Raw genomic sequence first — 21,127 nt, 5'->3', positions numbered from 1 at the left:
CATGACAGGCATGTACGAAAGCCTAAAAGGGCATCAGACTCTTTGTGATGTGCTTAAAAAGCAGATCCTCAACAGGAACCCTAGGAAAGAGGGTCTTGCCTTTGAGAGGAAACTCAATGCTGATGGTACATATTGGAAGCCTGAGCAGTACCCCAAAACCTCATGGGTTGCTGCAAAGGGACCTCCAGTTGACCCATCTAATTTATCTGGCTTTACATGTGAATCTTCTCATTCTTCTTATGAGTCATTTGACTCCAACTATAAACTGTTTAAAAATCAGAATGGTGAAGTATTTGCTAGATATGTTGGCACTAACTGCAGGAACGGTTCTCCTATGAAGAAAATCTGGGTTCCCAAAAGGTGCCTTGAAAGTCTTCAGGTGAATGTCCTCATGACACCACCTGTGAAGAATAGGAACCCCAGATCAAATTCTTCATATGGACCAAATTCTTCATATGGATCCAAGTCCTCATACGGACCAAATTCCTCACATGGATCAAATTCATCAAAAGGATCAAAATCCTCATATGAACATCATCGTGCTAACAACTCTGTTTCGCAGGGAAGAGCTAAGGGCTATGAATATGAGCATTATTCTTCTAATCATTATGTTCATAAGTCCTCGAAGAATTTCTCTGCTTATTCATATGCTTACCCTAACTCCTCTTATGTGAAACGAAATGGATTGGCTTCTATGCCACCTTTCTCATATGGAGCTCGCAGAGTGATGAACTCTTTGCCACCCCTTCAGATGTGGGTGGTGAAGAAAAAGAACTAATCTTTATGCAGGGTCAGGTCTCCAGACGTACGTTAACGTCTGAAGAATTTGCTGGAGACCTGAAAAGTGCCTGAAAGGACGCAGGCTAATCATGAAGAAATGAACTTTCATTTCTCACGTCCTCATACTGTTTTAACTGTTGCATTGCTTGATGAAATTGGTCGGATGAATTGTGATGTCATATTCTTCACTGATGAAGTATATGAAGTTCGTAAGCTGCACTAATTCATCTACAGGATGATCAACCCAAAGCCACTGAGTGGGTCCTCGATAGTGGATGTACAAATCACATGACTGGTGACAAGAATCTATTGATGGATGCTCCCTTATCACCATCGCATCTGAAGCATATCATCTTCGCTGACAAAGGCAAAAGTCAGGTATTGGGTCTAGGTAAGGTTGCGATCACAAAGGATCGACACATGGACAAAGTCATGCTTGTCGAGTCCTTAGGATACAACCTTATGTCTGTCTCAATGCTTTGTGATCTTGATATGGTTGTTGTCTTTGGCAAGTATCGTTGTGTTGTGGTTATGGAAGCTGACAATTCCAAAGTCTTCGAAGGCTTTAGGAGAGGAGACTTGTATATTGTTGATTTCTCTACAGGACCGCAACCAGCCGTGTGCCTACTTGCAAAAGCTTCAGAAGGCTGGCTATGGCATCGACGACTTGGTCATGCAGGCATGAGGAATTTGCACACGCTTGCGAAGAAGAAGCATGTCATTGGCATTGAGAATGTCAAATTCCTCAAGGATCACTTGTGTGGAGCTTGTGAAGCTGGAAAGATGACCAAGGCTAAGCATCCAGCGAAGACTATCATGACCACTACTCGACCATTTGAATTGCTTCATATGGATCTCTTCGGTCCTAACCATTACTCAGCAGTCACAAATGATGCATCTCTCTATGGCTTTGTTATTGTTGATGATTACTCTCGTTACACATGGGTACACATTGTTACTTACAAACATGAAGTGCAGGAAGTCTTCAAACGATTTTCCTCGAGAGCTTCAACCAACTTTGGTGTGAAGATCAAGCACATCAGAAGTGACAATGGAACTGAGTTCAAGAATTCTGGTCTTGATGACTATCTTGATGAACTTGGTATTACTCATGAGTTATCTGCTCCTTACACTCCTTAGCAGAATGGCGTCGTGGAGCGCAAAAACAGAACTCTTGTTGAGATGGCTCGCACTATGCTTGATGAGTACAAGACGCCTCATCACTTCTGGACTGAGGCAATTTATACTGCGTGCCACATCATCAACAGAGTATATCTTCACAAATTCTTCAAGAAGACTGCCTATGAACTCCTCACTGACAAGAAACCCAATGTGAGTTATTTCAAAGTCTTCGGTGCTAAATGTTGGATTAGAGATCCTCATCACAATGCTAAATTTGCACCGAAAGCACATGAAGGTTTTATGCTTGGTTACGGAAAGGACTCGCACACCTATAGAGTCTTCAACAACGTTCTTCACAAGGTTGTTGAAACTGTAGATGTGCGGTTCGATGAAACTAATGGCTCGCAAAGAGAGCACCTACCCTCTGTGATAGATGAACCAGCACCTGAGGAAACTATCAAGTTCAAGGCTACTGAGGATGTCATTCCTACCAAAGAATCTGCTGGAGAATTCATTCCAGAACGTGAAGAACGTCGAGCTACTGCACCTGATTAAAATGCTGAAGAAAATGGTGCTGAAGAAAATGCTGATCAAATTCCTCGACGACAACCAACTCATCCTCGCGTTGCAAAAGAAGTGCAAGTTGAAAAGATCATCGATGACATTGAAGCACCAGGTCCTCTCACACGCTCAAAAGCTTCACATTTATCTGACTTTTGTGGGCACTATGCTTTTGTCTCTATCACAGAGCCCACTAAGGTAGATGAAGCATTTCTGGAGCCTGAGTGGATTCAGGCCATGCAAGAAGAATTACATCAATTCGAACTCAACAACGTCTGGGAACTGGTTAAACGTCCAGATCCTCGCAAGCACAATATCATTGGCACAAAGTGGATCTACCACAACAAGCAAGATGAAAATGGCCTTGTGGTGAGGAATAAGGCACGGCTTGTAGCTCAAGGCTACACACAGGTTGAAGGAATTGATTTCGATGGAACTTTTGCACCTGTTGCTAGACTTGAAGCTATTCGCATATTACTTGCTTATGCTAACCATCATGATATCACTTTATATCAAATGGATGTGAAAAGTGCATTCCTCAATGGTAAGCTTGAGGAAGAAGTATATGTTGCTCAACCCCCAGGTTTTGAAGATCCAAAGCATCCTGACAAAGTCTTCAGACTCAATAAGCCCTCTATGGCCTCAAGCAGGCCCCTCAGGCATGGTATGATACTTTGAAGGAATTCCTCATGAAGAAAGGCTTCAAACCCGGTTCACTCGACCCTACTCTTTTCACTAAATCTTATGATGGTGAATTGTTTGTGTGCCAAATATATGTTGATGATATTATCTTTGGCTGTACTGACCAACGTTATAGTGATGAATTTGCCTATATGATGAGCGAAGAATATCAAATGTCTATGATGGGAGAGTTGAAATTCTTCTTAGGTCTTCAAATTCGTCAACAGCGCAATGGCATATTCATATCTCAGGAGAAATACCTCAAGGATGTACTGAGGAAATTCGGCATGCAAGATTGCAAAGGCGTCAAAATTCTGATGCCCACAAATGGCCATCTGTGCATTGATGAAAATGGTATTGACTTCGATCAAAAGGTATACCGCTCCATGATTGGTTCTTTATTGTATTTATGTGCATCTAGGCCAGATATTATGCTTAGTGTTTGCATGTGTGCCCGATTTCAAGCTACACCGAAGGAATCACACCATAAGGCTGTGAAGCATATTCCTCGATATCTAGCTCACACACCAACACTTGGATTATGGTACTCCAAGGGCTCGGCTTTTGATCTCATTGGATATTCTGACTCTGACTATGCTGGTGATCGTGTGGACCGCAAGTCAACATCTGGTACATGTCATTTCCTCGGACGATCTTTGGTCTATTGGTCCTCGAAGAAATAGAACTACGTATCACTGTCTACTGCTGAAGCAGAGTACATTGCTGTTGGTTCTTGTTGTGCTCAATTGCTGTGGATGAAGCAAACTCTCAAGGACTACGGCGTCAACGTGAAGAATGTGCCTCTCTTCTGTGACAATGAGAGTGCCATCAAGATTGCTCACAACCCAGTTCAGCACTCGAAGACAAAGCACATTCAGATTCGTCATCATTTTCTTCACGATCATGTGTTGAAGGGCGACATTTCTATTGAGCATGTGAAGACTGAAGAACAGCTAGCCGATATCTTCACAAAGCCCTTGGATGAGAAGAGATTTAGCAAGTTGCGGTGTGAGCTAAATATCTTAGAATTTTCGAATGTTCTTTGAAAAGGACACTCATCCTAACACTTATGCAAAATTGATGACTTAGATGTGCAACACATGAAGAAACGTTTTTCTTCAATCAATGAAGAATAACACTCTAAGTGTGAAGAAATTAATGAAGAATTTAATTCTCAGAGCCCTATGACAATTGTACGCGGTGTCTGAAATCATCATTCTTATACAGTGGGTCACGCCACCACAAAAGTTGAAAATCTTCAATTTGAGTTTTTCCTCACTTTGAAATTCCTCAGTTGTTCATGTTCTTCAACTTTGCATTGTCTTCACCTTCTCCGTCGTTTTTCTTCATTGGCTATATATATATATATATATATATATATATATATATATATATATATGAATTTACGTCCTCTACAGCATTCACTTATGGCTAATTCTTCAAGTTGGTTTTTCTGCTAAGTGAATATGATCGGACCCTTCCCCCTCTATGCTATACTCAACCCAATCTATTCACAAATTCTTCATATGCGTTCTATTTGAAACTCGTTCAAAATCTTCACTGTGTCCTTGTCAGCTGAAGAATTTGCGAACGGAACTTTTAACTTATCTTATCCAAATTTTCGGCTTTGCCGCTCAAACCGTTCCGCATCCCACGAAATACTTATCTATTCACCCACGATCTAACACGATCTCCACTTCTCAGTATGTGGGTGACACATGTCAAGCGAATGAGAAGGGTCAGGGGCACGTTCGTCCAGTTTCATTGGGCAAACAGTTTTTCACCGTGGCTATAAATACCCCCTCTCCCTTTCCTCACTTCTTTTACTCCGCTCGACCTCTCTCCAGCTCGAGCTTCTCAAACCCTAGCGCCGCCGCTACTTCATCGTCGCCGGTGAGGAAGAGCTTCACTGCCTCGACCTCGTCGCCGCCGTACTCGTGCTGGCCGCGGAAATCTTCACTCCGCCGCCGCCGTAGCCGTCTTCCTCCGCGGAGTTAGGGCGTGGAAGATCTGCACAGACGAACTTCTCATCTCTACCTCACAGTTCGTCGTGTTCTTCGTCCAGGGTAATTAAAAGTTACTTTTACTGCCCTCTTTGATTCAAATGATTTCTACAAAATCTTCAAAGGTGTTTATTCTTCAAAATTTTCACACACTAAACACCTCACATGTCATATGTTCTTGATTCGTTTCTCTAAGCATCATTTTTCTTCAAGATTCCTCAATTGTGTGGATCTTTGATCTATACAACTCTGGAACCTAAGACAAAGAACGCTTAGTGAAATTCTTCAAGACTCATCTGGTCAAATTCCTCAAACTTGTTCTTTTTGAAAAACCTTCTGAGAACGCATATGACCTCTCCAAATTCCTCGCAACTATACTCTGTTCACAGGTACTCATGTCCGTTGTTGAATCACTAGGTTCTCATCAACTTAACTCATTTGCAGCGTTCCTCGAAGAAAAGTTGCATACTTCTTCAGAAAATTCAATTGTTCAAATTCCTCAACTGAAGAAAATGGCTGATGGAAAGAAGCCACAGAAAGGAGGAAAGAGGCCTGAAATCAATACTGCATTTGAAATCCCTGAGGACATCTATGCTGGGTACTGCACACCCCCTGAGGAAGATAAAAATCAGCGCAAGGTGCGCATTCAGAAGATAGAGAGGAGATGGGCAAGAGAGTGGAGGGAGTACAGGTATGTGACTCCCAAATACATGAAGAAATTCGCACTCAACCCTCTATGCTCAAGACCTCCGTTGGCACCTGGCCAAGAAGCTGATCTCACCAGCCTCAAGCGTGGTGAAGATTATCCTGAAGAATGGGCCAAGCGCCAGGCCAAGCTGGCCAAACATGCAAAAGATGCAGTGAGGAAATTCAACGAAGACTCTGCTGCTGCTGCTGCTGGGGCCTCTATAAGGCCGAAGAAATACATGGCAAAGAAGTCTGCGCATAAGCCAAGTGCTTCTTCTTCAATGCCCTCATGGCCAAGTTCCTCAGCTAAGCTCTCACGGCCAATTCCTCACACTGCTCCTGCTCCTCCAAAGTCCTCAGCTGCTCCGACAAAATCCTCAGCACCTGTGGATCTCGCCACGTGCCAAAGGACTACAGGCATCTCTATTGCCTCAGGAGCTTCAGCTAGTTCCTCAGCCGCACCAAATTCTTCAACAGGACCCTCTCTGCTGAAGACAAAGACCACTGCTGGACGAGGCTCTCGCCAAGTCCTCACAAGAAGCAGGTCGCCTTCCAAGTGCCGTCTGAAGAAGACGAAGCTGATGATGAAGAACTTGCTGAAATCATCAGAGATAGGCAAGTCAGTGCCACTAGAGCCAAGGGCACAAATGTGCCTCTGCTTTTGGATCCAAAGTTGATCCTCGATTACATTGATCTCTGGCACAAGGACCCAAACACTCCTATGCCTGACTTCAAGCTGACTCCTGGCCAAAGTCATATGCTGACTGCCTTCATCCAAGAAGAGAAATGGAAATTTGAGAAGGCCAGGCAGCTCAAGAAAGCGCAGTACAGGAAGGAGAAATTCACGAAGAACAACGTTGTCTCTATGACAACTGATGGACTTGTGAAGATCCAGTCTGAAATCAAAGTCCTCAGCGATGATTTCAATGCTTACTATGCTGATTGGAAAGGAGCCAAGGTCAGGTTTGTTAAACTGACTAAGATGTTCACCTCCAATGTTGCAGCCCCATCGCAACAAGAAATTCCTCAGGCTGAAGCATCTGAAGAACATGCCAACTGAAGAACATGCCAGCACCGCTAATGACAATCAGGCTGCTGAAGAAAATGTGAGTTCCAGGGCTGATGACTGCATTCCAGCTGCTGGTGAAATTGCCAGGGCATCCACTAGTGGTGCGCCTGAAGAAAATGAAGAAGTCAGGGCAACTGCATCAGTTATGCCTGAAGAAAATCAACCACATTCCTCTGCTCCACCTGTGCCTACCCCAACTCCAATTCTTCCATCTGCATCAGATGTGAAGAAGACCAAGGCTGCAGAGCGTGCATTAGTGAAGAAAAGGAAAGTATCAGCTCCTTCAGATTCTTTAGCACCAAAGAAGATGAAGAAATTCAAGCTCATTTGCTAATCCAATTGATGTTGTTCCTGTTTCCTCCATGCCATCAAAGGAAATCGTCCCTTTTGATGAAGAATATGTGATCCCTAGCGGATCTGATGAAGAAAATCCTTCTGCTGCTTCATCAGAGCAGATGGATGAAGAAATTGAAGTGGATAAAATCCCTTCAACACCCACAGTTTCCTCGCCTATGCCTCAGTTTACTGCTGAAGAGGCCGGCGTTGAAGAAATGGAAGATGAAGATGTGGACATTGGCTGTACCACACCAGTGATGAATGATGACTTTTGGGAAAGTCAGCACCCCAACTCTCCACTCTTCACACCATTGCAACAAATTTCTCAGTCCCCAGCAACTACAGTTCAAATGGGATCTGATGAAGCTCATGAAGAAATTCCAGCCACTAGTGCTGAAGAAAATGAAAATGAAGAATTGAAGACCCAGGCTGCCACTGAAGTGGAACCAGAAATTCCTTAGCCTGAAGAACCTGAGATTGCGATTCCTGAGGTTGTGATGCAACTCACTGACACTCCTCTGCCCAAGCTAAAGGATCCATTCTCAAGGAAGCAAAAATTCAAGGCTGATGATTTCTTCAGCGAGCACGTATTCTTCACTGATTACAACCCCTATGACTCTGCTCGCATTAGGAAGAGGCATTTCTAGACTGCCAGCCAGGCAAATTTTTATTCCTCAGTGCTGTTCAACAAAGACAAAGTCTTCGATCATGAGCACATTCCTCACGTGGATATGGAATCTCTGTCGTGCTTCGTGCCAGTCCTCAGTGTTCCTTACGACGCTGGGCTGTTAAATTTCTGCGCTGATATATGTGATTGGAATGAAGAGCTCATTCTTCAATTTTATGCAACTCTGCACATCACCGGAGACTCTGAAGATGTGAATTCATGGGTGCTGGACTGGATGTCTAAAAATACTCACTACAAGGCACCAGCTACTGAATTGCTTCGTGCTTTGCCTCTCAGTCCTCCCCTTGAAGCTGCTTGTTGCATCTACAGTGAACCTGAGCTTACAGATCACTATATGCAAGTGCTGATGAAGCCATTGAAGCCAGGTCAGGCCCCAAGAACAAAATTCCTTGTGAAGGAATTGTTATATGTGCCTCGGACTGTCTATCGCATCCTGACGAAGACATTGAGTCCTATCAAGGGCCACGACTCGAATGAAGAAGAAGTCGTTGGCATCATGAAGAATCTACTTTTCAATATCATTCATGGCGTTCCCGTCAACTTCCATGATTTCTTCATGAGGACTCTGGCCAATGTCGCAATGTCACCGTTTGAGTTGAAGCCTTATGCTCCGTGGATTATGAGATTCATCAGAACAAGGTCTTCACTCAACTACAAAGCTGATACACTGAACCATTGCAGCTACTTGCCCCCGATTGAAGTCCTCAAACGGACATTTTCCTCAGCTGATGAAAAGGGCAAGGCTACTGCTGTTATTGATGAAGGCATTCGTCCATTGGATGGTCAATTTCGCAAGGCTGCATCCTACTCCACCAATGATGACTCTGCCACCCATGACTCTGCCGCCAACGCAACCAAGCCAAATCCTCAAGGCACAGCTCCCAGGATGATGACTGACCGTGAGCTTCTCCTCAGTCTTCACCAGAAGGTTGATCGCAATCACAAATGGGTCAAGCATCAGTTTGGTTCAATTCTTCACAACATGACTGCTACCCACAATGCAGTGAAGAAAAACCATTACTACCTTCATGAAACCCTCAACCGCACCTGGGCTGTTTTGTCGCACATTTATAGCGCAGAAGATCTGAAGAAAATGGGTCAGGAGAACTTTGACTGGTCTGCTCCTCCACCGAAGAAATACAAGAAGGTCAAGGTTCTGTCCTTGGTGGCCAGCTCCTATTCTTCATCGCGTGCCACCGACGAGCATGAAGACTTGGACGACACTGTGGCAGGCCCTACTACAACAAACGACCCCAACAACGCTGACGCTCCTTCATGAACTTGATATTCTTCACGGGCGTTAGTCCTCATTTTCGAACCTTTTGGTCATTCGATGACAAAGGGGGAGAAATTTGAGTTAGTCTTCAAGCGGGTCTATCTTATATGGGCGTTTTTTTCTAAGTTCAACTCTCGTTCTTCTGATGACTTTGTTGGATCGAGTTGTAAACTTAAACTCTATGGTGGCCTGATACTTTTGTTGTTTCTTCTGCATGCTTATTCCTCGTTAATGTTATTACACGCATGCTGAATTACATCAGTCACCATATTTCATCATGCATTTCAAATTCTTCATATCTTATGTCAAATGCGTGTATGAATTACAAGATATAGGGGGAGATCTCCATGATTCAACTCTTCAAGTGTGCATTGCTTCAAAAGCAAATTCCTCACTATGCACATCTTCAGGGGGAGTTCTTCTATATCTTGCAATCAAATTCCTCAATATCAGTATTTACACTTCATATATTTATCCCCGTTGAAAACTTAACCTATATTGTCATCAATCACCAAAAGGGGGGAGATTGTAAGTGCATCTAGTGCCCCTTAGTGATTTTGGTGTATTGAAGACTTATAGGTTAAGGGACTAATGTGTTTATGAGTGTACACGGGTCTATAAGTCTATGAGGAGTTTGATATTTATAGAGAAAGTCGACCCCTAAAAATGAAGTTCTTCAACTGAAGACTTTGGATTTCTAAAGACTTTTTGATGACTTTGAAAGTGAAGAAATTGGTGTGACCTTGAAGACTTGGTATTCATTTGAGGAACATGAAGCGTGAAGACTTTTGTTTTCGTAGTTTCATTTTCCCTTTCTTGAGTCATAGGAAACACCGTACTGTTAAAGGGGGTCGAGGAAATACTAAGGAAAAAATTCCATGTGATGCTCAACTCAAAATCTTACACCTACCAATCCCTTCGAGTGAAGCCATTGGAAATCTCATACAGTTTAGTCATATTCTTCAGTGACAGAGACGAAGTTCTTCAGGTCTCTGAGGAATTTGTTCTGACTGAGGAGTTAGGAATTCGCCAGTGCGGATTGCCTACACAGTGAGGAACATGATAGCCCTGAGGAATTTGAAACTCAAATTTTCGACCGTTGCTGTGCTATGCGCCAGCTGTCCCAAAATATCTACCCACCTAACGGTTATATCATTGAAGGGCATTCATGTCTTATCATGACGGGCTGCTCCCTAGGCTATAAATAGCCGCCCCCTGCAACCACTAGCTGGTTGGCTGCTCCGAGAGAAACTGACACTTGTCATTTGAGAGCATCCCATCCTCCGAGGACTTTGAGCGAAAATCATCAAGTGAGGAAAACCCAAACCGAAACACCTACAAACCCAAAGTGATTGAGCATCACTGAAGAGATTGATCCTGCGTGGATCCGACGCTTGTTACCTTTGAAGATTGTGCTTCTTCCAGACGGTTAGGCGTCATGGTCTAGAGCATCCAAGAGGAAATTGTGGATTGCCGAGTGACCGAGTTTGTGAAGGTTCGGAAGTCACCTGAAGACTTACCACGAGTGATTGGGCGAGGTCTGTGTGACCTTAGCTCAAGGAGAATACGGTGAGGACTGTGTGTCTGGGACTGTGTGTCCTGAGGTTTAAATACCTAGCCGCTCCAACCAGATGTACAACTGAGACAGCAGTTGGAACTGGTCTACCAAATCATTGTCTTCACCAAGCTTACTGGTTCCATTTCCTCAACTCTTTCATTTCCTCATAAATGTGTTGTGTACTTGTTCATATCTGTGTTTGAAGACTTTGACTGAAGACTTTCTCAATTTCCTCAATTCAATTTCTTCAGTCTGTTTGTCTTCATCCTGTGTCATCCTGTGTTTACGCTTTCTGTACTATGTGCTTATCTTCATTTCATCATGATGACCATGCTTGTGTTCTGATATGCATACTTTTGAGTACTTATTCCGCTGCAAGTAGTTCTTCGCTAAGGAATTTCCTCACTGGCAAATTCCTCAGTGAAGAATTCATAAAAATCGCCTATTCACCCCCCCTCTAGTCGATATAACGCACTTTCATGGCCCTATTCTACCAGGAAGGTGTCAGAGACTGGGAAGGTTACTTATGAGCTCTGGCCCTTCCTTGACATCATGCATCGTATCTTCAGGAACAGTCTGTTTCCTCGGGTCGGCAACTTGGATCAGGTGCACTCTTACCTAGTTGACTTGCTCCTATTCTGTCAAGAAGAGAAGGACTCTCCCCTGGTGCTGGACGTGTCACATGTGATGTGGTCTGAACTTTACTCTGCGGTCATGGAACACGAGTGCATCATCTATGGGCCCTATCTTATGCAGCTCATCGAGGACACTTGGGCAGCCAAGTTTCCAGATGAGGAGCTTGTCACAGACTGTTGGGGAACGTAGTAATTTCAAAAAAATTCCTACGCACACGCAAGATCATGGTGATGCATAGCAACGAGAGGGGAGAGTGTGTCCACGTACCCTCATAGACCGAAAGAGGAAGCGTTAGCACAACGCGGTTGATGTAGTCGTACGTCTTCACGATCCGACCGATCAAGTACCGAATGCACGGCACCTCCGAGTTCAGCACACGTTCAACTCGATGATGTCCCTCGAACTCCGATCCAGTCGAGCTTTGAGGGAGAGTTCTGTCAGCATGACGGTGTGGTGACGATGATGATGTTCTATCGTCACAGGGCTTCGCCTAAGCACCGCTACGATATGACCGAGGTGGATTATGGTGGAGGGGGGCACCGCACACGGCAAAGAGATCCAAGGGATCAATTGTTGTTTCTCTAGGGGGTGCCTCCCTCCCCGTATATAAAGGAGTGGAGGAGGGGGAGGGGGCCGGCCACCCTTGGCGCGCCCCATGAGGAGTCCTACTCCCACCGGGAGTAGGACTCCCTCCCTTCCATGTTGGAGTAGGAGAGGAGAGGGGGAAAGGAAAGGGGGGCGCCGCCCCCCCCCCCTCCTTGTCCAATTCGGACTGGGGGGGGAGGGGCGCGCGGCTGCCCCTTGGCCGCCTCTCCTCTTCCACCACTTGGGCCCATGAGGCCCAATAACCTCCGGGGGGTTCCGGTAACCCCCCAGTACTCCGGTATATATCCGATAACCCCGGAACCATTCCGGTGTCCGAATATAGTCGTCCAATATATCAATCTTCATGTCTCGACCATTTTGAGACTCCTCGTTATGTCTGTGATCACATCCGGGACTCTGAACTACCTTCGGTACATCAAAACACATAAACTCATAATATAACTGTCATCGAACTTTAAGCGTGCGGACCCTACGGGTTCGAGAACTATGTAGACATGACCGAGACACGTCTCCGATCAATAACCAATAGTGGAACCTAGATGCTCATATTGGCTCCCACATATTCTACGAAGATCTTTATCGGTCAAACCGCATAACAACATACGTTGTTCCCTTTGTCATCGGTATGTTACTTGCCCGAGATTCGATTGTCGGTATCTCAATACCTAGTTCAATCTCGTTACCGGCAAGTCTCTTTACTCGTTCCGTAATACATCATCCCGCAACTAACTCATTAGTTGCAATGCTTGCAAGGCTTATAATGATGTGCATTACCGAGTGGGCCCAGAGATACCTCTCCGACAATCGGAGTGACAAATCCTAATCTCGAAATACGCCAACCCAACAAGTACCTTCGGAGACACCTGTAGAGCACCTTTATAATCACCCAGTTACGTTGTGACGTTTGGTAGCACACAAAGTGTTCCTCCGGTAAACGGGAGTTGCATAATCTCATAGTCATAGGAACATGTATAAGTCATGAAGAAAGCAATAGCAACATACTAAATGATCAAGTGCTAAGCTAACGGATTGGGTCAAGTCAATCACATCATTCTCCTAATGATGTTATCCCGTTAATCAAATGACAACTCATGTCTATGGTTAGGAAACATAACCATCTTCGATTAATGAGCTAGTCAAGTAGAGGCATACTAGTGACACTCTGTTTGTCTATGTATTCACACATGTATTATGTTTCCGGTTAATACAATTCTAGCATGAATAATAAACATTTATCATGATATAAGGAAATAAATAATAACTTTATTATTGCCTCTAGGGCATATTTCCTTCACAGACAACATGGTGTCTCATGACACTATCGAGCTGCGTCAGAAGGAGAAGTGGAGTTCGTCTACTCCGGCACCTCCAGTGCAGGAGACTGTCCTATCTGATGATGAGGAGGAGGATGATGATGGGCCGGAGTATGTGCCCCCATCCGAGGAGCCCTCTTGGGCGAAGAAACTCAAGGAGAAGATGAAGTGTCTGTTCTGCCTTTAGGCCAAGGGCCAGTACATGGCTCACAAGGAGGCCAAGATGGCTCGTCGCCGTGACAAGGCTATGATGAGACAGGTTGGCCTTGAGGCTCCAGATGGCTCTGAGGAGAGGATCACTGATGAGGAGTCCTGGATCAGAGTGCATTGCCCATGGTCTGACGCTGAGGAGGACACCGGAGTTTGTACTTCTCCCCGTGCTGCAGAGGTTTCTGAGGATGAGGAATAGGAGGAGCATGACTGGTGATGCCATGGAGACCTACTACCATCGTGTGTCGTGTCGTCCCTTTTGGTGTCTTGCTGCCAAAGGGGGAGAGTTAGGGATTTGCCTGGTCTTGTGTTGGCGTGTGTGTTGGCGTGTTCGTGTTCGTGTCTCATTTTCGTTCGCTTTCTTTCGGCTTTGAGCAAGACCATATGGTGTAAGACATATGTGAACTACCCTACCCTATCTACTTTAGTATCAAGTACCCTATTATATTGTGAGATGCTTCTTTTTCAGCATTTATATTAGTGCTCTCTGCTCGTCCTTGCTTAGTTGTACTTGTTGTTATTCTTACATGCAAGGATGTTGCCTGCTTACAAAATATAGGGGGAGTTTGATCCTAAAGATGTGCACATAGCCTTTCATGCTAATTCCTTGGTGCACATCTCTAGGGGGAGCCCGTCTATATTTTGTTAGAAGGGGGTTTGCTTACTTTTAGTTACTATCTTGTGCAAATCCCGTGTTGTCATCAATCCACCAAAAAGGGGGAGATTGTAAGCGCATATTTATCCCTTAAGTAGTTTTGGTGATTGATGACAATTCGTTTGCGGACTAATCGTGTGCACTAAGTGTTTCAGGTGATCTAATATAAGGGCACTTTGCGATTGTTACCCCTCGAGGTCTTCACTTTGGACGGATTATTTTCCTTCGTTTCTTTTCGGTGGAATTGAGTCGTAGGGATAACCGTACTATCAAGAGGAGATCCGTTTCGGAAGAGTATGGGTGGAATCAACACGTACACATTTTCCTTGCACCCACGCTGTCTTCCTGCCAGTTGGAGTTTCCGAGTTGTGCAAAACAAGGGGTGCCTTATGCTAAGCGGTAGTACCGCGGCCAGGCCGGTAGTACCGCCTATTGGCGGCAGTACCGCTTGTTAGTGCCACTGGTACTACCACTCCTGCTGTGGTCTCGACTTTTTTCGTGTCGGGTTTTTCGTATAGGACCATGCAGGGGGCGGTAGTAGGGACGACAGTAGGGCGCGGTAGTACCGCCCTGAGGGCGGTAGTACCCCTCCTACTTCCGCTCCACTATCGCTCTGCTCGCTGCCCTCCCCTGTTTTTCCAATGGCTGTAGGAAGCGGCAGTACCGCCTATAGGCGGTAGTACCGCCCTAGTGCGTGTACTTCTTCCTCCTCAGCCTTGTTTGCCCGTCTGCCTGCTTGCCACAGCGGTAGTGCCGCTGTGGCAGCGGTACTACCGCTCCAGCAACGGTAGTACCGCCCAGATGCGGGCTGCGGGCTGCATAACGGTTGGATGTGCCCCCCCCCACTATATAAAGGGGTCTTCTTCTCCAAGAAGACTTACCTCTTCCATCCCCAAACTCCATTGTTGCTCCAAGCTCCATTTTCGCCCGATCTCTCTCCCTAGCCAATCAAACTTGTTGATTTTCTAGGGATTGGTTGAGAAGGCCCGGATCTACACTTCCACCAAGAGAAATTTGATTCCCCCCACTAATCCCTTGCGGATATTGTTACCCTTGGGTGTTTGAGCACCCTAGACGGTTGAGGTCACCTCGGAGCCATAGTCCATAGTGGTGAAGCTTCGTGGTGTCGTTGGGAGCCTCCAATTAAGTTGTGGAGATTGCCCCAACCTTGTTTGTAAAGGTTCGGTCGCCGCCTCCAAGGGCACCAATAGTGGAATCACGGCATCTCGCATTGTGTGAGGGCGTGAGGAGAATACGGTGGCCCTAGTGGCTTCTTGGGGAGCATTGTGCCTCCACACCGCTCCAACGGAGACGTACTTGCCCTCAAAAAGAAGGAACTTCGGTAACACATCCTCGTCTTCGCCGGCTCCACTCTTGGTTATTTCGTACCTTTACTTGTGCAAGTTTATATTGTGTTGCATCTGTTGCTTGCTTGTGTGCTTGTTGTTGTTGCATCATATAGGTTGCTCACCTAGTTGCATATCTAGACAACCTACTTTGATGCAAAGTTTAATTTGAGAAAGGAAAGGCTAAAAATTGTTAGTTGCCTATTCAACCCCCCCCCTCTAGTCAACTATATCGATCCTTTCACAACCAGTGCCGCCACTCGAAGGGGCCGCCCCGCGTCAGCGCCTACAAGCGGAGGGGGAAGAGTGGCCCCGCCGCCGCCATGTCCACCGGGCTTTGCCCGGCGGAGCTCGCCGGCAGCAGCGGCGGGGAGGGAAGGAAGGCGGGGCGAGGTGCGCGGCAGCAGGAGATCCTCCCCGGCGCGTGCGGGCGCACCGCGGGAAGTGAGGGGAGGAGGAGGGGGAGGGGAGAGCGGGGCGGGCCGGGAGGAGCGCCCGACGGCCGGCGGCGGCGGGAGGGCAAGGCCACCGGCGGCGGCCGCGGGTGGGAAACCCTAGCGGGGGTCGCGGGGGAGCGGGGGTCACGGGGGCCGCTCTTCCGACAGCACATTATTTTTCGGCAAACCCCTATATTATTTATTGGAAATGGTGTATAAGCCATTACTGAAACCCCAACAGGCATTGTGGAAAGTAACGCGGTGTTACCACCAACTCATGAACGCTAATTGGCCTGTGACTGATGCCTCCTGCAGAAAGACTTCACCCTTTCGAGCCCTTGCTTCAGTGTAGGTGGCTCCGAAGCAAAGGTGATGCGCAACCAGTTCCCCATGCCCAAGGATTTCCCTGCAAATGGCAGTTAGAGGTTGGGGCATCTCTCAAACAACATATGGAAAAGAATGGTGTGCTGAAAATATATCAACAGGGGTGTTTGCATCTCGACGTAAGCAGCTATTTGTCTGTTCTGCTACTGCATACCAGGCAACAGTATAACTGATTCCTCCTTCGCCAACTTGCTGCAGAAGTCTACGTCGTCACAAATGTCCGGCAATTGTGACACGTCCAGTTTTACCTGCAGAACATAGTGTTAGTCCACCTCCTTTCAACCTGCAACAATGTGAAGTTGCAAACATTGTTCTCTAATCTCTATATATGCCTTACCATCATAAAAAATGAGCCCTCTGGTTTGTGGGGACAGGTAATACACTTGATTTCGTTTACTGCATCGTAACATATCTCTGCAGTCTCCTTCAACAGCTTCACAATGTTGTTATAGAATTCATCATTTGTGTTCTTGATAATATGAGGAATAGCTCCCTGGTGCACGGACAAGACAACTTAGAAGATGTGATGTTTTTCAATCCTCTACAATGATGTCATGGGAACAATATGCACCCAAGTCACTACTGAAAATACTTGAAAATTGTCGGACATGAAACCATACTAGTTTGCTCTCTAAAGGTTTAATCTTGCTGGAACAGGTTAGGTACGGTGCTGATTATTTAAGCAGCAGGTGATTTCTTTTCAGCATAAAAAAGGCACCGCAAGTGTGTGATTTGCATGGACCACATCAGAGTGACAAACCAGTGCAATTAGTTGGTTTCTTAATCCACACAAAAGCGGAAAAAACGCATCATTGCATCTAGAGGTATTTGAAATGAGTAGATTTCACATAACTACGTATATTTCGCTGTAATTATCAGAAAAGTACTCATGTTGACTGTAATTCATCAAATTACACCTATTTTAGCACAAGGTTCCGATAAACTGCGTTATTGATGAATCCCAATAGTTGAAATGGACTCTCACATGTGAGAATTGCCTGTCGGTGTAACTGACATGTGACACGGCAGTAATAATCCAAAATATGCGAGGTTTCGTGAGATATGCAGTTTATCGACAATAATGAAAAACAGAAAGCACATTTAGCCAAAAAATATATACTACTCCGACATGAAACCTTTTGTTTGGTACTGCTTTCTGTTTGTTTGGTGGTGTGATAAACGAATTGGTGGTTGCACTAGGAGCATACATATGACCCAAAGTTTAATTTAGATACTTGTAAATATGCTATAATTAAATTCTAAATACATTGTTATGACCGGGCAGACTTATGCCCGTAGGAGGCCCACTGGGCAGGTTTAGTTAGGGGCTTAGCCCGCAAGTTATCTATTTTTATTTTCCATCGTGGTTATATATACTAGTGTTAGAATAAATCCGAGGCACGCGGGTCGATCCACCGAGGAACAAGCAATCACAGACAATGATGACACCGAGATTAGTTAACGAGGTTCGGCGAACTCGCCTACTCCTCGGGGCAATGACTACGGGCGCTCCTCCCTGAGATACCGCAACACCGGCCACCCGGGCGCCGGCACAAGCCGCCAGCACCCCCTTGCGAGCCTGTCGCTATCTAGTCGTCATGGGTTACAACGTGGGGTGCCTCCTCATATATAAGAGGCCAAGGGTACAACGTGTCCGACTCCGACACTACACGTATCCTACCCACACTACAACACCAAGTCCAAGCGTAACCCAACTAGTACAAAATATTCGACACAAACACAACAAACTCCACCTTGACGAATATTCTCCACCACCTTGAATTTGTCCATGCGTCAAACTTCCATGTACTCCGGACTTGTGTTGTCTTCTTCGTAACTTACTATGAGCTACTCGACGAGTCTACCCCAGACCCGCCGCCGCCGCGAGACCCCGCTGCTACTCCTGCAACTCCAGTCTCCGTGACTCCACCTGCAATAGTGCTCCCTTGCAACTTGTAAAGATGCGAAGCCGTCCTCTCTCCAATCATCACGGTCACCTTATCTTCCATGATTCTCATGGTCTTCCTATCCCGATCACAACGGAATACCATACCACCATCATGAAGAACACCAAGCGAAATTAGATTCCTCCTTAGCCCTGGCACATGCCTGACTCCCCGAAGCATCCGCTCAACTCCGTCAAACATCTTGATTTTGATGTCACCCACTCCAGCAATACGATAACCTGTGTCATCGCCCACATAGGCTAAACCAAACTCACCAGACTTGTACGAAGAGAACCACTCCTTGTTGGGTGTCGCATGAAAAGAGCAAGCTGAATCCAACATCCACGCTTCACCTTTGGTTGACCGCCTGTCTGATACTACGAGGACATCACTACTGCTGTCTGAGTCATCACCATGAGTTGCCACATTAGCACTTGCCCCACCATTGAGTTCTGGACAGTCCTTTCTCATATGTCCCCACTGCTTACACTTGTGACACTATATATTCTTTTTCTTTTTCTTGTTCTTCCCAGCCTCATATCCCTTCCGCCACTGCTCACCCTTGACTAGCAAACCTTCACCATGAGAGACTTCCACCGCGTTCTTCTTTCTCATATCATAAGATAGCAATGCCGCAGTAATATCCTCATTCTTGACGGTCTCCTTGCCGTGCGTCAAAGTGGTGATCAAATGGTCATAGGATAATGGCAACGAACAAAGAAGCAGAATTGCCCTATCCTCGTCGTCAACCGTTGCACCCAAGCGTGCTAGATCCGTCACGACTTGATTAAAGGCGTTCATATACTCCACAAGATCTGACCCCTCCTACATCCTCATCCCATACAACTTTTGCTTCAGATACACCTTGGTCGTCGTAGTCTTGGACATAAACTGACTTTCCAGTTTCTCCCAGATCTTCTTCGGCGAATTCTCATCCATCACATGATAAATAACCTGGTCCGACAGACACAACCGTATAGTCCGGCTGCTTTCAGCTGTAACTCTTCCCAGTCATTTGCCTCCATCTTAGCTGGCTTGGCTTCCTGCAACAACGCCTTCAAGCATCCCTGTTGTGCCAACAAATCTTTCACCCTTGTCTGCCATAACCCAAAACTTCCAGTTCCGTTGAACTTCTCCACCTCAAACCTGGTACCCGATGACGTCATAGTTCTTTGTACGGCTGACTCCGTGAAAAATAACCGAGCAGTCTTCCCGTGATCCCCAAGTACACGAACGGAACCTCCGCGTACTACTAGCTGGTCTTCACGTGACGTAGCTCCTGTCTTGGCCCAACTTCCCCGATGCTAGCGAACTTGCTTTGCCTCAGCCCTTGCTTTCCAATGGATGATGCGTAGCCCCTGTTCAATCTGATGGATTTTCTCTCCGCTGATTGGATCTGTTGCCTCTTGTCTCATCGTACCAGCTGCCCTCCACAAGCTTTTATAGCCTACAACCCTACACGACTCCAAGCTGGAGACGGCTTCTCCCGGGACTCGGTCCCGTTTTTTTTCTCATAACAAATCTCACGTAGCTGTTGTATGCGTCCCGTTCCTGCCTTCCACCAGAGTCCGACGTGACCACGTGTGCGCGTATACCCGAGCAACCGAACAGATTCCAGCGCTTGGACCCAAGTGCCTCCTGCCGGCCTGCCGCTCGATAGGGCGCAACACACCTTGGCCAGCCGCGTGGTTCCCCTGGCTGCTTCCGTGCGTCGCCTAGCGCCAGGCCCGCGCCACCGCCCTGGATGCCTGCCCCGCGCGCCGCTTTAGTCGGATCCTCCTGCTGCGCAGCGGACGTATTACGCCGATTCCAATTGCTTCGATCTTCCACGTATCGATCCGTAGACTCATCCAACCTTGCTCATGATACCACACTTGTTAGAATAATTTCAAGGCACGCGGGTCGATTCATGGAGGAACAAGCAATCACAGACAATGATGACACCGAGATTTGTTAACGAGGTTTGGCGAACTCGCCTACTCCCCGGGGCAATGACTACGGCGCTCCTCCCGAGATACCGCAACACCGGCCACCCGGGCACCGGCACAAGCCGCCAGCACCCTCTTGCGAGCCTGTCGCTATCTAGTCGTCATGGGTTACAACGTGGGGTGCCTCCTCATATATAAGAGGCCAAGGGTACAACGTGTCCGACTCCGACACTACACGTCCTACCCACACTACAACACCAAGTCCAAGCGTAACCCAACTAGTACAAAATATTCAACACAAACACAACAACTAGTTGCAAAACTCTATGACAATTAAGCAATAAGAATAAATCTATTGCCCAGCTCCCAAAGGAGCCGCCTAGCCGCCTCCTGCTCTTGCGCCGCCGCCTCCTCCCTCACGTACGACGGCGCCTGGCCGCCGGTGACCGCGAGCCTCGCCACGCCCAACCCCCTCCTTCTCATACAACCTACGCCCTAGACCTGGTAGGGTCCTAAGTTCCTAACTCCTATCAATTTGGTATCAGGTAGCTTGGGTCCGATCATGTCTGCTCCACCACCCACACCACCGCTGCCCACCACTGCCGCATCCCCCTCCCTCTCCACCGCGCCGCTGGCGCTTCCCACCGAGCCGCTCGGCTCCACCGCGGGGGCCTCCACTGGCCAGTCGCTGCCCGTCACTGGGCCGCCTGCCGCCGTCTACTCCCCGGCGGAGATCACCGGGGTCCTTAATGACGTCGTCACCGCCGTCCAGGGCATCCGCCTCTACCTGGCCGGGCCTTACGGGCAGCCGTCGCCCTTGCTGCCGGCCGCCGCGACCGGGCCAGCCGCCCTGCCCTGGTACGCGGCCACCACGGCGCCGATCGGGCCTCTACACCACCACTGGC

The 21,127-nt window shown here is 46.9% G+C and overlaps 1 protein-coding gene across 1 annotated transcript in view; it reads right to left on the bottom strand.

Annotated features, from left to right (window-relative positions):
* Positions 1-16,139: 16,139 nt before the first annotated feature.
* The window catches only part of LOC123167180 (nicotianamine aminotransferase 1), a 13,024-nt gene continuing 8,036 nt past the window's right edge, over positions 16,140-21,127 (bottom strand). The window contains exons 5-7 of the mRNA XM_044585013.1: positions 16,686-16,841; positions 16,503-16,596; positions 16,140-16,370 (exon numbers count right to left, since the gene is read on the bottom strand). Of these exons, the coding sequence (XP_044440948.1) occupies positions 16,249-16,370; positions 16,503-16,596; positions 16,686-16,841 (372 nt within the window). The 3' untranslated portion in view covers positions 16,140-16,248. The remainder of the gene's footprint in view (positions 16,371-16,502; positions 16,597-16,685; positions 16,842-21,127) is intronic.

This window comes from Triticum aestivum, chromosome 7D, assembly GCF_018294505.1.
Source record: "Triticum aestivum cultivar Chinese Spring chromosome 7D, IWGSC CS RefSeq v2.1, whole genome shotgun sequence".
NCBI classification, from domain to species: domain Eukaryota; kingdom Viridiplantae; phylum Streptophyta; class Magnoliopsida; order Poales; family Poaceae; genus Triticum; species Triticum aestivum.
This window is presented reverse-complemented; position numbering and strand designations above follow the sequence as displayed.